This window comes from Nerophis lumbriciformis, linkage group LG06 (genome assembly GCF_033978685.3).
Source record: "Nerophis lumbriciformis linkage group LG06, RoL_Nlum_v2.1, whole genome shotgun sequence".
Classification (NCBI taxonomy): domain Eukaryota; kingdom Metazoa; phylum Chordata; class Actinopteri; order Syngnathiformes; family Syngnathidae; genus Nerophis; species Nerophis lumbriciformis.
Window position 1 is genome coordinate 2,065,951 of NC_084553.2, and position 17,500 is coordinate 2,083,450.

Sequence of the window (17,500 nt, forward strand, 5' to 3'; positions counted from 1 at the left end):
CTTTACTAATGACAATGTACATTAATGCTGACTCAGCACTTTACTAATGACAACAATGTACATTAATGCTGACTCAGCACTTTACTAATGACAACAATGTACATTAATGCTGACTCAGCACTTTACTAATGACAACAATGTACATTAATGCTGACTCAGCACTTTACTAATGACAACAATGTACATTAATGCTGACTCAGCACTTTACTAATGACAATGTACATTAATGCTGACTCAGCACTTTACTAATGACAACAATGTACATTAATGCTGACTCAGCACTTTACTAATGACAACAATGTACATTAATGCTGACTCAGCACTTTACTAATGACAACAATGTACATTAATGCTGACTCAGCACTTTACTAATGACAACAATGTACATTAATGCTGACTCAGCACTTTACTAATGACAACAATGTACATTAATGCTGACTCAGCACTTTACTAATGACAACAATGTACATTAATGCTGACTCAGCACTTTACTAATGACAACAATGTACATTAATATTGACTCAGCACTTTACTAATGACAACAATGTACATTAATGCTGACTCAGCACTTTACTAATGACAACAATGTACATTAATATTGACTCAGCACTTTACTAATGACAACAATGTACATTAATGCTGACTCAGCACTTTACTAATGACAACAATGTACATTAATATTGACTCAGCACTTTACTAATGACAACAATGTACATTAATGCTGACTCAGCACTTTACTAATGACAATGTACATTAATGCTGACTCAGCACTTTACTAATGACAACAATGTACATTAATGCTGACTCAGCACTTTACTAATGACAACAATGTACATTAATGCTGACTCAGCACTTTACTAATGACAACAATGTACATTAATGCTGACTCAGCACTTTACTAATGACAACAATGTACATTAATGCTGACTCAGCACTTTACTAATGACAATGTACATTAATGCTGACTCAGCACTTTACTAATGACAACAATGTACATTAATGCTGACTCAGCACTTTACTAATGACAACAATGTACATTAATGCTGACTCAGCACTTTACTAATGACAACAATGTACATTAATGCTGACTCAGCACTTTACTAATGACAACAATGTACATTAATGCTGACTCAGCACTTTACTAATGACAACAATGTACATTAATGCTGACTCAGCACTTTACTAATGACAACAATGTACATTAATGCTGACTCAGCACTTTACTAATGACAACAATGTACATTAATGCTGACTCAGCACTTTACTAATGACAACAATGTACATTAATGCTGACTCAGCACTTTACTAATGACAACAATGTACATTAATGCTGACTCAGCACTTTACTAATGACAATGTACATTAATACTGACTCAGCACTTTACTAATGACAACAATGTACACTAATGCTGACTCAGCACTTTACTAATGACAACAATGTACATTAATGCTGACTCAGCACTTTACTAATGACAATGTACATTAATGCTGACTCAGCACTTTACTAATGACAACAATGTACATTAATGCTGACACAGCACTTTACTAATGACAACAATGTACACTAATGCTGACTCAGCACTTTACTAATGACAACAATGTACATTAATGCTGACTCAGCACTTTACTAATGACAACAATGTACACTAATGCTGACTCAGCACTTTACTAATGACAACAATGTACATTAATGCTGACTCAGCACTTTACTAATAACAACAATGTACATTAATGCTGATTCAGCACTTTACTAATGACAACAATGTACATTAATGCTGACTCAGCACTTTACTAATGACAACAATGTACATTAATGCTGACTCAGCACTTTACTAATGACAACAATGTACATTAATGCTGACACAGCACTTTACTAATGACAACAATGTACACTAATGCTGACTCAGCACTTTACTAATGACAACAATGTACATTAATGCTGACTCAGCACTTTACTAATGACAACAATGTACACTAATGCTGACTCAGCACTTTACTAATGACAACAATGTACATTAATGCTGACTCAGCACTTTACTAATAACAACAATGTACATTAATGCTGATTCAGCACTTTACTAATGACAACAATGTACATTAATGCTGACTCAGCACTTTACTAATGATAACAATGTACATTAATGCTGACTCAGCACTTTACTAATGCCAATGTACATGTTTATGGATGGTCATGTGATCAAATGTTTAAGGAGAAGAAAGAAAGTGACTCCATGATGACGACACATCAAGCAGCTGCTGATGCTGCCATTCCTTCCTGTTGCCTAGCAACGCTTGTTAAAGTGACAGAGCAGTTACTCTCTGCAGCCTGACTCAGGAATGTTGGCTGCTGCACACACACACACACACACACACACACACACACACACACACACACACACACACACACACACACACACACACACACACACACACACACACACACACACACACACACACACACAGGGGTGCAGGTTGCCATGGCAACATGATACATCTCTAGACTAGGTCACATGACACCAGATGTAATTGTTTTGGTGCTTTGTGACCCTCTATGTCCCTTGGTGTCCCTTTATGTCCCTTTATGTCCATATATGTCCCTATATGTCCCTTGGTGTCCCTTTATGTCCCTTTATGTCCATATATGTCCTTCTATGTCCCTTGGTGTCCCTTTATGTCCCTTGGTGTCCCACACAACACCACACAACAACACACCACACCACACCACACAACACAACACAACACCACACCACACAACACCACACCACTTTACACCACACAACACCACACAACACCACACCACACCACACAACACCACACCACACAACACAACCCCACACCACACTACACCACACCACACAACACCACACAACACCAGACCACACCACACCACACCACACAACACCACATCACACAACACCACACATCACCACACCACACCACACAACACCACACATCACCACACAACACCACACCACACAACACCACACAACACCGCACAACACCACACCAAACCACACCACACCACACCACACAACACCACACAACACCGCACAACACCACACCAAACCACACCACACCACACCACACCACACCACACTACACCACACCACACAACACAACACCACACCACACCACACAACACCACACCACGCCACACAACTCCGCAACACACACCACCACACAACTCCACACCACACAACACCACACCACACAACTCCACACCACACCACACAACACCACAAAACACCACACAATGATGTAGTTTTTGTAATCTTGCTAACTACATCAATGATGAAGTTTTAGTAGCCCTGTTAACTACACCAGTGATGTAGTTTTAGTGACCCTACCGACTGCATCAATGATGTAATCCTTCTAACTACATCAATAATGTAGTGTTTTAGTAATGCTGACAACTACATCAATGTAGTTTTTGTAATCCTTCCAACTACATCAATGATGTAGTTTTTGTAATCCCGCCAACTGTGTCAATGATGTTGTTTTTATGTAATCCTTCCAACTACATCAACTAAGTAGGTTTTTTGTAATCTTTCCAACTACATCAATGATGTAGTGTTTTAGTAATCCTGCCAACTATATCAGTGATGTAGTATTTCAGTTTTTTCGAAATTACATCAATGATGTAGTATTTTAGTAACCCTGCTAACGACATGAACTATGTCATGTTTATGTCATGACCTGCCAGCTCTGCTGTCGACTATGTCCTTTTCTGTTGCCGTACCTGGCTGCTGGGTTAGGGGGCGTGGCCACCCGCCCACACACCTGATGCTCATCATCACCTGAGTACTTCTAGTCCGAGTGCTCCTGACGTTACACCCTACTTGCCTTCTTTTTCTACTCTGCATTTGGGGTCCTACTCTGGCTGAGCCAATACAACATTGGTTTGTACTGTATACGGGTAGTATACAAGTATCGTGGTACTACACAAGTATAGTGGTATTATACAAGTATTGTGGTAATATACAGGTATAGTGGTACTATACAGGTATTGTGGTACTATACAAGTATTGTGGTAATATACCAGTATCGTGGTACTACACAAGAATCGTGGTAATATACAAGTATCGTGGTAATATACAAGTATAGTGGTACTACACAAGTATCGTGGTATTATACAAGTATTGTGGTAATATACAAGTATAGTGGTACTACACAAGTATCGTGGTACTATACAGGTATCGTGGTACTATACAAGTATCGTGGTAATATACAGGTATCGTGGTACTATACAGGCATTGTGGTACTATACAGGTATCATAGTAATATACAAGTATCGTGGTACTATACAGGTATCGTGGTACTATACAAGTATTGTGGTAATATACAAGTATCGTGGTACTATACAAGTATCTTGGTACTACACAAGTATTGTGGTACTATAGAAGTATCGTGTTACTATAGAAGTATTGTGGTATTACACAAGTATTGTGGTAATATACAAGTATTGTGGTACTATAGAGGTTTGGTGGTACTACACAAATATTGGGGTAATATACAAGTATCGTGGTAATATACAAGTATTGTGGTACTATAGAGGTATGGTGGTACTACACAAATATCGTGGTAATATACAAGTATTGCGGTACTATAGAGGTATGGTGGTACTTCACAAATATCCTGGTAATATACAAGTATCGTGGTACTACACAAGTATCGTGGTACTACACAAATATCCTGGTAATACACAAGTATTGTGGTACTACACAAGTATTGTGGTAATATACAAGTATTGTGATACTATAGAAGTATGGTGGTACTACACAAATATCCTGGTATTATACAAGTATCGTGGTACTACACAAGTATTGTGGTACTATAGAAGTATTGTGTTACTATAGAAGTATTGTGGTATTACACAAATATCGTGGTATTATACAAGTATCGTGGTACTACACAAGTATTGTGGTACTATAGAAGTATTGTGTTACTATAGAAGTATTGTGGTATTACACAAATATCGTGGTATTATACAAGTATCGTGGTACTACACAAGTATTGTGGTACTATAGAAGTATTGTGTTACTATAGAAGTATTGTGGTATTACACAAGTATTGTGGTAATATACAAGTATTGTGGTACTATAGAGGTATGGTGGTACTACACAAATATCGTGGTACTATACAAGTATCGTGGTACTATAGAGGTATGGTGGTACTACACAAATATCGTAGTAATATACAAGTATCGTGGTACTATACAGGTACTACAATGATTACAGGTACTAGATTGTGTATTTATTATAGATCGTGTATCAGATACTAGATTGTGTACTGATTATAGATCATGTAATGATTATAGATTGTGTATTGATCGTAGATTGTGTATTGATTATAGATCGTGTATCCGATACTAGATTGTGTATTGATTATAGATTGTGTATCAGATACTAGATTGTGTATTGATTATAGATTGTGTATCAGATACTAGATTGTGTATTGATTATAGATTGTGTATCAGATACTAGATTGTGTATTGATTATAGATTGTGTATCAGATACTAGATTGTGTATTGATTATAGATTGTGTATCAGATACTAGATTGTGTATTGATTATAGATTGTGTATCAGATACTAGATTGTGTATTGATCGTAGATTGTGTATCAGATACTAGATTGTGTATTGATTATAGATTGTGTATCAGATACTAGATAGTGTATTGATTATAGATTGTGTATCAGATACTAGATAGTGTATTGATTATAGATCATGTATAACAGGAAGGAAGCAAATAAAGGCCCCAGAGCAGAGCAGGTGGGGCCTGTGTTGCCATGGTGACAGCCGTCTCCTGCATGGTCACATGACAACAATAAGAGGAGGAAACACTGATGATGTCAAGGAGACTCCATCACTAAGCAGCCAGTGTGTGTTAACTGATCAAGACAAACATCAGAGCAGACACACAAACATCACTTAGCCTCACTAGCATCACTAGCTTCACTAACATCACTAACATCACTAGCATCACTAGCATCACTAACATCACTAGCCTCATTAGCATCACTAGCATCTCTAACATCACTAACAGCACTAGTCATCTCTAACATCACTAACAGCACTAGTATCACTAACATCACTAGAATCACTAACATCAATAGCATCACTAGCCTCATTAGCATCACTAGCAACACTAGCATCACTAGCATTACTAGCAATACTAGCATTGGTAGCATAGCATCAAGGTCAAAAGTTAGAGTTGTAATGGATGATAGGTGCCCTAAAAACCTATCAATACACACACACACACACACACACACACACACACACACACACACACACACACACACACACACACACACACACACACACACACACACAGAGGGATGCTGGTCGCCATGACAACAGTGCTAATAAGAGAATGAGCAGTGCTGAGTCACACACTGCAGTGTTCTAAATATAGCATTGTGGGTAATGTAGTCCGCTCCCCCCCCCCCCCCCCCCCCCCACACACACACACACACACAAACACACACACACACAAACACACAAACACACACACACACACAGACACACACACACACACACACACACACACACACATTTAGGTTGTTGCGTGTGTGTGCAGAATGAAAACATTTCAGGTCCCTGGAAGCTTGGCAACGCTGACACTGTTGCCATGGTAACGCAGCCCGTGGGAAAGCTGGCGATGGAGGGAGGGAGGATGGAGGGAGGATGGAGGGAGGGGGGGATGGAGGGAGGATGGAGGGAGGGGGGGATGGAGGGAGGGAGGATGGAGGGAGGGTGGAGGGAGGGAGGATGGAGGGAGGGAGGGTGTGTGTGAATGGAGCAGCAGGAAGTGAGCGACACACAAACAAACACTGACAGCAACATGAGCAGTAGGACAAGAAGTCTCTTGATTTACACCCTTTATGTCTCTTTATATGTCTTTATGATGTCCCTTTACGTCTCTTTATATCTCTCTGTTCCTTTATATCTCTTTATTATGTCCCTTTGTGTCTCTTTATTATGTCCCTTTATGTCTCTTTGCATCTCTTTGTGTCTCTTTGTTCCTTTATATCTCTTTATTATGTCCCTTTATGTCTCTTTCTGTCCCTTTTATGTCTCTTTATATCTCTTTGCGTCACTCTATGTCTCTTTGTTCCTTTATATCTCTTTATTATGTTCCTTTATGTCTCTTTGTGTCCCTTTTATGTCTCTTTATATCTCTTTGCGTCACTCTATGTCTCTTTGTTCCTTTATATCTCTTTATTATGTTCCTTTATGTCTCTTTATGTCTCGTTGTGTCCCTTTGTGTCTCTCTATATCTCTTTGTGTCTCTTTATGTCTCTTTGTTCCTTTATATCTCTTTATTATGTCCCTTTGTGTCTCTTTATGTCTCTTTGTGTCCCTTTATGTCTCTTTGTGTCCCTTTATGTCTCTTTATATCTCTTTATGTCCCTTTGTCGCTTTGAGTCTCTGTATGTCTCTTTGTGTACCTTGGTCTCCTTACTTCCCTTTATGTCCTTTTATATTTCTTTATGTCCCTTTGTGTCCTTTTGTGTCTCTTTATATCCCTTTATGTCTCTTTATGTCCCTTTGTGTCCCTTTATGTCTAATTGTGTCTCTTTATGTCCCTTTATATCTCTTTATGTCTCTTTGTGTCCTTTTGTGTCTCTTTATATCCCTCTATGTCTAGTTGTGTCTTTGTATGTCCCTTTATATCTCTTTATGTCCCTTCATGTCTCTTTCTGTCCCTTTGTGTCTTTATATGTCCCTTTACATCTCGTTATGTCCTTTTATGTCCCTTTGTCTCTTTGTGTCCCTTTATGTCTCTTTGTGTCCCTTTGTGTCTTTTTATGTCCCTTGGTCTCTTTACGTCCCTTTATGTCATTTTATGTCCCTTTATGTCACTCCCTTTATGTCTATTTGTGTCCCTTTATGTTACTCTGTGCCCCTTCATTTCTCCTTATGTCTCTTTGTGTCCCTATATGTGTCTGTATGTCTTTTTGTGTCCCTTTGTCCTTTTATGTTCCTTTATGTCTCTTTGTGTCACTCTTTAGTCCCTATCCCACTCCACATTCACCATCTTATCATTCATCAGTTTATCATTCATCATTTTATCACTTATCATCTTATCATTCATCATCTTAAAACTTATCACTTATCATCTTATCACTTATCATCGTATCATTCATCATCTTATCATTCATCCGTTTATCATTCATCATTTCATCACTTATCATCTTATCATTCATCATCTTATCACTTATAATTTATCATCTTATCACTTATCATCTTATCATTCATCATCTTATCATTCATCAGTTTATCATTCATCATTTTATCACTTATCATCTTATCATTCATCATCTTATCACTTATCATCCTATCATTCATCATCTTATCACTTATCATCTTATCATCGTATCACTTATCATCTTATCACTTATCATCTTATCATCGTATCATTCATCATCTTATCATTCATCCGTTTATCATTCATCATTTTATCACTTATTATCTTATCATTCATCATCTTATCACTTATCATTTATCATCTTATCACTTATCATCGTATCACTTATCATCTTATCATTCATCATCTTATCATTCATCAGTTTATCATTCATCATTTTATCACTTATCATCTTATCATCTTATCACTTATCATCGTATCATTCATCATCTTATCACTTATCATCTTATCACTTATCATCGTATCATTCATCCGTTTATCATTCATCATTTTATCACTTATTATCTTATCATTCATCATCTTATCACTTATCACCTTATCACTTATCATCGTATCATTCATCATCTTATCACTTATCATCTTATCACTTATCATCTTATCACTGATCATCGTATCATTCATCCGTTTATCATTCATCATTTTATCACTTATCATCTTATCATCTTATCACTTATCATCGTATCATTCATCATCTTATCACTTATCATCTTATCACTTATCATCGTATCATTCATCCGTTTATCATTCATCATTTTATCACTTATTATCTTATCATTCATCATCTTATCACTTATCACCTTATCACTTATCATCGTATCATTCATCATCTTATCACTTATCATCTTATCACTTATCATCTTATCACTGATCATCGTATCATTCATCCGTTTATCATTCATCATTTTATCACTTATCATCTTATCATCTTATCACTTATCATCGTATCATTCATCATCTTATCACTTATCATCTTATCACTTATCATCGTATCATTCATCCGTTTATCATTCATCATTTTATCACTTATTATCTTATCATTCATCATCTTATCACTTATCACCTTATCACTTATCATCGTATCATTCATCATCTTATCACTTATCATCTTATCACTTATCATCTTATCACTGATCATCGTATCATTCATCCGTTTATCATTCATCATTTTATCACTTATCATCTTATTATTCATCATCTTATCACTTATCATTTATCATCTTATCACTTATCATCTTATCACTTATCATCTTATCATTCATCATCTTATCAAACACTTCCTAACGTGTCTCACAGAAAAACTCAATTGGCTGCAACACTTTTTCTTTCTGCTTGTTGCCTGGCAACCGCACTCGCACATGTGACCCAGATTGACTGTGATTGGTGGAGGAGAGTCCGTGTCTCACACACACACACACACACACACACACACACACACACACACACACACACACACACACACACACACACACACACACACACACACGCACACACACACGGGATTGCCATGCAAGGGGAGCATCCTTTGCGTGACATTTGTGTGTGTGTGTGTGTGTGTGTGTGTGTGTGTGTGTGTGTGTGTGTGTGTGTGTGTGTGTGTGTGTGTGTGTGTGTGTGTGTGTGTGTGTGTGTGTGTGTGTGTGTGTGTGTGTGTTGTTGTTGTTGTTTCTACATGACAGAATAGGACTGAGGTGAAAACAAACTGTCAGCTGCTACATAACCATGTCCTGTACTAACTATGATGAACATTTATTTAACTATGTTGAACATTTATTTAACTATGATGAACATTTATTTAACTATGTTGAACATTTATTTAACTATGTTAAACATTTATTTAACTATGTTGAACATTTATTTAACTATGTTGAACATTTATTTAACTATGTTGAACATTTATTTAACTATGTTGAACATTTATTTAACTATGTTGAACATTTATTTAACTATGTTGAACATTTATTTAACTATGTTGAACATTTATTTAACTATGTTGAACATTTATTTAACTATGTTGAACATTTATTTAACTATGTTGAACATTTATTTAACTATGTTGAACATTTATTTAACTATGTTGAACATTTATTTAACTATGTTGAACATTTATTTAACTATGTTGAACATTTATTTAACTATGTTAAACATTTATTTAACTATGTTGAACATTTATTTAACTATGTTGAACATTTATTTAACTATGTTGAACATTTATTTAACTATGTTGAACATTTATTTAACTATGTTGAACATTTATTTAACTATGTTGAACATTTTTTTAACTATGTTGAACATTTATTTAACTATGTTGAACATTTTTTTAACTATGTTGAACATTTATTTAACTATGTTGAACATTTATTTAACTATGTTGAACATTTTTTTAACTATGTTGAACATTTATTGAACTATGTTGAACATTTATTTAACTATGTTGAACATTTATTTAACTATGTTGAACATTTATTTAACTATGTTGAACATTTATTTAACTATGTTGAACATTTATTTAACTATGTTGAACATTTATTTAACTATGTTGAACATTTATTTAAGTATGTTGAACATTTATTTAACTATGTTGAACATTTATTTAACTATGTTGAACATTTATTTAACTATGTTGAACATTTATTTAACTATGTTGAACATTTATTTAACTATGATGAACATTTATTTAACTATGTTGAACATTTATTTAACTATGTTGAACATTTATTTAACTATGTTGAACATTTATTTAACTATGTTGAACATTTATTTAAGTATGTTGAACATTTATTTAACTATGTTGAACATTTATTTAAGTATGTTGAACATTTATTTAACTATGTTGAACATTTATTTAACTATGTTGAACATTTATTTAACTATGTTGAACATTTATTTAACTATGTTGAACATTTCTTTCAAAGACACTCACACAGTTTAAGCCTTTATCGCACCACACTTGAGATTTCTCACACGTATATTTCCCCATCCACTACTCAATATACAGTTTTTGCTGTGACCAATGCTATCGGTCCCTGGAGCCGGATTCCAACCATCCACGGGCGGCACCAGGCAAAATGAACCAATCAGAAGCACCGCAAGGCGGGTCTTGCCTGACTTACCACCACCCTTCGTCACGGAGAGGACGCACAGCTACAAGAAGGTAGCGAGCCCATTTGGTTCCCGGATGATTCTCTGGTTCTACTTGAGTTCCCTAGATAATACGAGAACCACATGGACTGTCAGTTACAGACCGTGTCAGGGTCAGTTTAGACCGTCCCAAAGGAACCCTGGAGTCCACTTTGAGAACCAAATGAACTGTCAGTTACAGACTGCGTCAGGGTCAGTTTAGACCGTCCCAAAGGAACCCTGGAGTCCACTTTGAGAACCAAATGGACTGTCAGTTACAGACTGTGTCAGGGTCAGTTTAGACCGTCCCAAAGGAACCCTGGAGTCCACTTTGAGAACCTAATGAACTGTCAGTTACAGACTGCGTCAGGGTCAGTTTAGACCGTCCCAAAGGAACCCTGGAGTCCACTTTGAGAACCACATGGACTGTCAGTTACAGACTGTGTCAGGGTCAGTTTAGACCGTCCCAAAGGAACCCTGGAGTCCACTTTGAGAACCAAATGAACTGTCAGTTACAGACTGTGTCAGGGTCAGTTTAGACCGTCCCAAAGGAACCCTGGAGTCCACTTTGAGAACCACATGGACTGTCAGTTACAGACCGTGTCAGGGTCAGTTTAGACCGTCCCAAAGGAACCCTGGAGTCCACTTTGAGAACCAAATGAACTGTCAGTTACAGACTGTGTCAGGGTCAGTTTAGACCGTCCCAAAGGAACCCTGGAGTCCACTTTGAGAACCACATGGATTGTCAGTTACAGACTGTGTCAGAGTCAGTTTAGACCATCCCAAAGAAACCCTGGAATCCACTTTGAGAACCACATGGACTGTCAGTTAAAGACTGTGTCAGGGTCAGTTTAGACCGTCCCAAAGGAACCCTGGTGTCCACTTTGAGAACCAAATGAACTGTCAGTTACAGACTGTGTCAGGGTCAGTTTAGACCGTCCCAAAGGAACCCTGGAGTTCACTTTGAGAACCAAATGAACTGTCAGTTACAGACTGTGTCAGGGTCAGCTTAGACCGTCCCAAAGGAACCCTGGAGTCCACTTTGAGAACCTAATGAACTGTCAGTTACAGACTGTGTCAGAGTCAGTTTAGACCATCCCAAAGAAACCCTGGAATCCACTTTGAGAACCACAAGTCGGGCTTGTCGGGCCTGATTCAATTGCTGCCAGGTTTAGAACTGCAGTCTGTCCCTGGGTCTTACCTGGTCACTGTGGGACATGGACAGTCCACCATGACAGTGGACACTGTGTCTGTGGTCCAGTGGAGTCCTTGGTCAGGAACAGTCCTGCACTGTGGAGCACACAGGTCCTCCTTTGTGTCGCCGTGCCGACGGCCTCGTTATGTTGGCCAAATCAAGTCTGGCCAGCCAAGGAGCACTTGTCACTTCCACAGGCACACAAAGGAGGCTCTGTCACGCTGCCCCGCAAACACTCTGAGCTGCCACTCACATACGTATCCACGCCGATGTGCTACCAGCCATCATCATCTTCATCATCATCATCATCATCATCAACAACGGGTTCACAAACTAGGGATTGGACTTGGTGCAATGGTGCAACATAAAAGACATAACACAGATTTGGTAATAAAAAGAGCTGAAACTGCGTTATCAGATCTTGTCATTGTTCATGCGCCTGATGGCCGAGGGGAAAAAACTGTTCGGGTAGCGGGAGGTGTGGGTCTGGATGGACCGTAGTCTCCTGCCTGAGGGGAGAGGGGACAATAGTTTGTGTCCAGGGTGAGAAAAGTCAGCTGTGATCCCACCCACACGCCTCCTGGTCCTGGAGGAGAACAGGTCCTGGAGGGGTGGGAGCTTGCAGCCAATCACCTTCTCAGCAGCATGTACGATGTGCTGAAGTCGATGCTTGTCCCGGACTGTGGCGCCGGGGAACCACACGGTGATGGAGGAGGTGAGGATGGACTCGATGATGGCTGAGTAGAACTGCACCAGCATCTCGGTCGGCACCTTACATTTCCTCAGCTGCCGCAGGAGGTACATTCTCTGCTGGGCCTCCTTGATGAGGGAGCTGATGGTCGGCTCCCACTTGAGATCCTGGGTGATGGTGGTGCACAAGAAACGGAAGGAGTCCATGATGGAGACGGGGGTGGGAGAGTCAATCAGGGTGAGGGGGACTTCCACTGTCTTCTGTCAGCTCAAGGTTGTTGAGGCTGCACCAGGACGCCAGCCGGTCCACCGCTCTCCTGTAGGCGGACTCGTCGCCATCCGAGATGAGCCCGATGAGGGGGGTGTCGTCCGTAAACTTGAGCAGCTTTACGGACTGGTGACTGGAGGTGCAGCAGTTTGTATACAGGGAGAAGAGTTCATGGTTCGACTGTCCGAGACAATCTTCCCCCGCCGCACGTGCTGTCTTCGGTCCGTCAGGAAGTCATTAATCCAACTGCAGAGGGAGTCGGGCACGCTGAGCTGGTAGAGCTTGTTTCGTAGCAGTCCAGGGAGGATGGTGTTGAAGGCACAGCTGAAGTCCACAAACAGGATACTGGAATAGGTTCCTGGGGGAGTCCAGATGCTCCAGGATGAAGTGGAGGGCCAGGTTCACTGTATCGTCCACAGACCTGTCGGCTCTGTAGGCGAACTGCAGTGGGTCCAGGAGGGGGCCGGTGATGTCCTTGAGGTGGGGCAGGACCATGGGACTAAAGGACTTCATGACCACAGACGTCAGTGCCACCGCGACAGTGGTTTCTTGGGGACAGGGACGATGGTGGAGGTCTTGAAGCAGGACGGCACGCAGCATAGCCAGTGAAGACAGGAGCCAGCTGATCCGTGCAGTGTCTCAGGGTGGAGGGGGAGACACCATCCGGCCCAGGGGCCTACCGCGTGTTCAGCCTCAAGAACTGCCGGCGTAAATCCTCCTCTCGGATGGAGAGGGCCTTTGATGAAGTAATTTGATGTTCTTGAGGTGAGGGCTCCCGCTCTCTTTCCTCTACGGTGCGGTTTCCCTCTTTTGATCAAAGAATGGACCAAATCCGCAGCTGACACTAAAATGACCGGTATTAAGTCCGTAGGGGTGTGGTAATAAGTCTGTAGGGGTGTGGTAATAAGTCTGTAGGGGTGTGGTAATAAGTCCGTAGGGGTGTGGTGGTAATTAGTCTGTAGGGGTGTGGTAATAAGTCTGTAGGTGTGTGGTAATAAGTGCGTAGGGGTGTGGTAATAAGTCTGTAGGGGTGTGGTAATAAGTCTGTAGGGGTGTGGTAATAAGTCTGTAGGGGTGTGGTGGTAATAAGTCCGTAGGGGTGTGGTAATAAGTCTGTAGGGGTGTGGTAATAAGTCCGTAGGGGTGTGGTAATAAGTCCGTAGGGGTGTGGTAATAAGTCTGTAGGGGGTGTGGTAATAAGTCTGTAGGGGTGTGGTGGTAATAAGTCCGTAGGGGTGTGGTAATAAGTCTGTAGGGGTGTGGTAATAAGTCCGTAGGGGTGTGGTAATAAGTCCGTAGGGGTGTGGTAATTAGTCTGTAGGGGTGTGGTAATAAGTCTGTAGGGGTGTGGTAATAAGTCCGTAGGGGTGTGGTAATAAGTCCGTAGGGGTGTGGTAATAAGTCTGTAGGGGTGTGGTGGTAATAAGTCTGTTGGGGTGTGGTGGTAATAAGTCCGTAGGGGTGTGGTAATAAGTCCATAGGGGTGTGGTAATAAGTCTGTAGGGGTGTGGTAATAAGTCTGTAGGGGTGTGGTAATAAGTCTGTAGGGGTGTGGTAATAAGTCCGTACGGGTGTGGTAATAAGTCCGTAGGAGTGTGGTAATAAGTGCGTAGGGGTGTGGTAATAAGTCCGTAGGGGTGTGGTAATAAGTCTGTAGGGGTGTGGTAATAAGTCTGTAGGGGTGTGGTAATAAGTCCATAGGGGTGTGGTAATAAGTCCGTAGGGGTGTGGTGGTAATAAGTCCGTAGGGGTGTGGTAATAAGTCCGTAGGGGTGTGGTAATAAGTCTGTAGGGGTGTGGTAATAAGTCCGTAGGGGTGTGGTAATAAGTCTGTAGGGGTGTGGTAATAAGTCTGTAGGGGTGTGGTAATAAGTCCGTAGGGGTATGGTAATAAGTCCGTAGGGGTGTGGTGGTAATAAGTCCGTAGGGGTGTGGTAATAAGTCCGTAGGGGTGTGGTAATAAGTCTGTAGGGGTGTGGTAATAAGTCTGTAGGGGTGTGGTAATAAGTCTGTAGGGGTGTGATAATAAGTCCGTAGGGGTGTGGTAATAAGTCTGTAGGGGTGTGGTCATAAGTCTGTAGGGGTGTGATAATAAGTCTGTAGGGGTGTGGTCATAAGTCCGTAGGGGTGTGGTAATAAGTCCGTAGGGGTGTGGTAATAAGTCTGTAGGGGTGTGGTAATAAGTCTGTAGGGGTGTGATAATAAGTCCGTAGGGGTGTGGTAATAAGTCCGTAGGGGTGTGGTAATAAGTCTGTAGGGGTGTGGTAATTAGTCCGTAGGGGTGTGGTAATAAGTCTGTAGGGGTGTGGTAATAAGTCCGTAGAGGTGTGGTAATAAGTCTGTAGGGGTGTGGTAATAAGTCCGTAGGGGTGTGGTAATAAGTCTGTAGGGGTGTGGTAATAAGTCTGTAGGGGTGTGGTAATACGTCCGTAGAGGTATGGTAATAAGTCTGTAGGGGTGTGGTAATAAGTCCGTAGGGGTGTGGTAATAAGTCTGTAGGTGTGTGGTAATAAGTCTGTAGGGGTGTGGTAATAAGTCTGCAGGGGTGTGGTAATAAGTCTGTAGGGGTGTGGTAATAAGTCCGTAGGGGTGTGGTAATAAGTCTGTAGGGGTGTGGTAATAAGTCTGTAGGGGTGTGGTAATAAGTCTGTAGGGGTATAAGATAAGATAAATAAATATAATAAACACCTTTTTCGATTACGCATGCACCTCCTGGTACCCTAGCACCTCCAAAACCCTCAAATCTAAACTCCAAACATCCCAGGACAAGCTAGTCAGATTACTCCTAGACCTCCACCCCAGATCACACCTCACTCCTACCCACTTCTCCAAAGTGGGCTGGCTCAGGGTGGAGGACAGAGTCAAACAACTTGCACTGAGCCTGGTCTATAAAATCCGCTACACCTCCCTGATACCAAAGTACACGTCAAACTACTTCCTTAACGTAAATGAGCGCTGTTAGCAGCAGACGATGATGACTCATCACACTATGTGTGTGTGTGTGTGTGTGTGTGTGTGTGTGTGTGTGTGTGTGTGTGTGTGTGTGTGTGTGTGTGTGTGTGTGTGTGTGTGTGTGTGTGTGTGTGTGTTACCTCTAGTGTTGGTCGCCATGTCTGCAACCTTCTGGAAGGCATCAAGGAAGGCCACTGCTGCCAGGACTGTTGTTCTTGTAACACATTATGATCACATGTTTGATACTTAGTCACACTTTTAATAACTAGTACCAACACATTATGATCACATGTTTGATACTTAGTCACACTTTTAATAACTAGTACCAACACATTATGATCACATGTTTGATACTTAGTCACACTTTTAATAACTAGTACCAACACAGTTATGATCACATGTTTGATACTTAGTCACACTTTTAATAACTAGTACCAACACAGTTATGATCACATGTTTGATACTTAGTAAGACTTTTAAAAACTAGTACCAACACAGTTATGATCACATGGTTGATACTTAGTCACACTTTTAATAACTAGTACCAACACAGTTATGATCACATGGTTGATACTTAGTCACACTTTTAATAACTAGTACCAACACAGTTATGATCACATGGTTGATACTTAGTCACACTTTTAATAACTAGTACCAACACATTATGATCACATGTTTGATACTTAGTCACACTTTTAATAACTAGTACCAACACAGTTATGATCACGTTTGATACTTAGTAAGACTTTTAATAACTAGTACCAACACAGTTATGATCACATGTTTGATACTTAGTAAGACTTTTAATAACTAGTACCAACACAGTTATGATCACATGTTTGATACTTAGTCACACTTTTAATAACTAGTACCAACACAGTTATGATCACATGTTTGATACTTAGTCAAACTTTTAATAACTAGTACCAACACAGTTATGATCACATGTTTGATACTTAGTCAAACTTTTAATAACTAGTACCAACACAGTTATGATCACATGTTTGATACTTAGTCACACTTTTAATAACTAGTACCAACACAGTTATGATCACATGTTTGAT

General features: G+C 40.1%; 1 protein-coding gene across 1 annotated transcript in view; it reads right to left on the reverse strand.

Moving 5' to 3' along the window:
* LOC133608228 (protein MTSS 2-like) overlaps nucleotides 1–17,500 on the reverse strand; it is a 69,105-nt gene that overhangs the window by 38,545 nt on the left and 13,060 nt on the right. Inside the window, exon 3 of the mRNA XM_061963429.2 lies at nucleotides 16,577–16,650. Within this exon, the coding sequence (XP_061819413.1) occupies nucleotides 16,577–16,650 (74 nt within the window). The remainder of the gene's footprint in view (nucleotides 1–16,576; nucleotides 16,651–17,500) is intronic.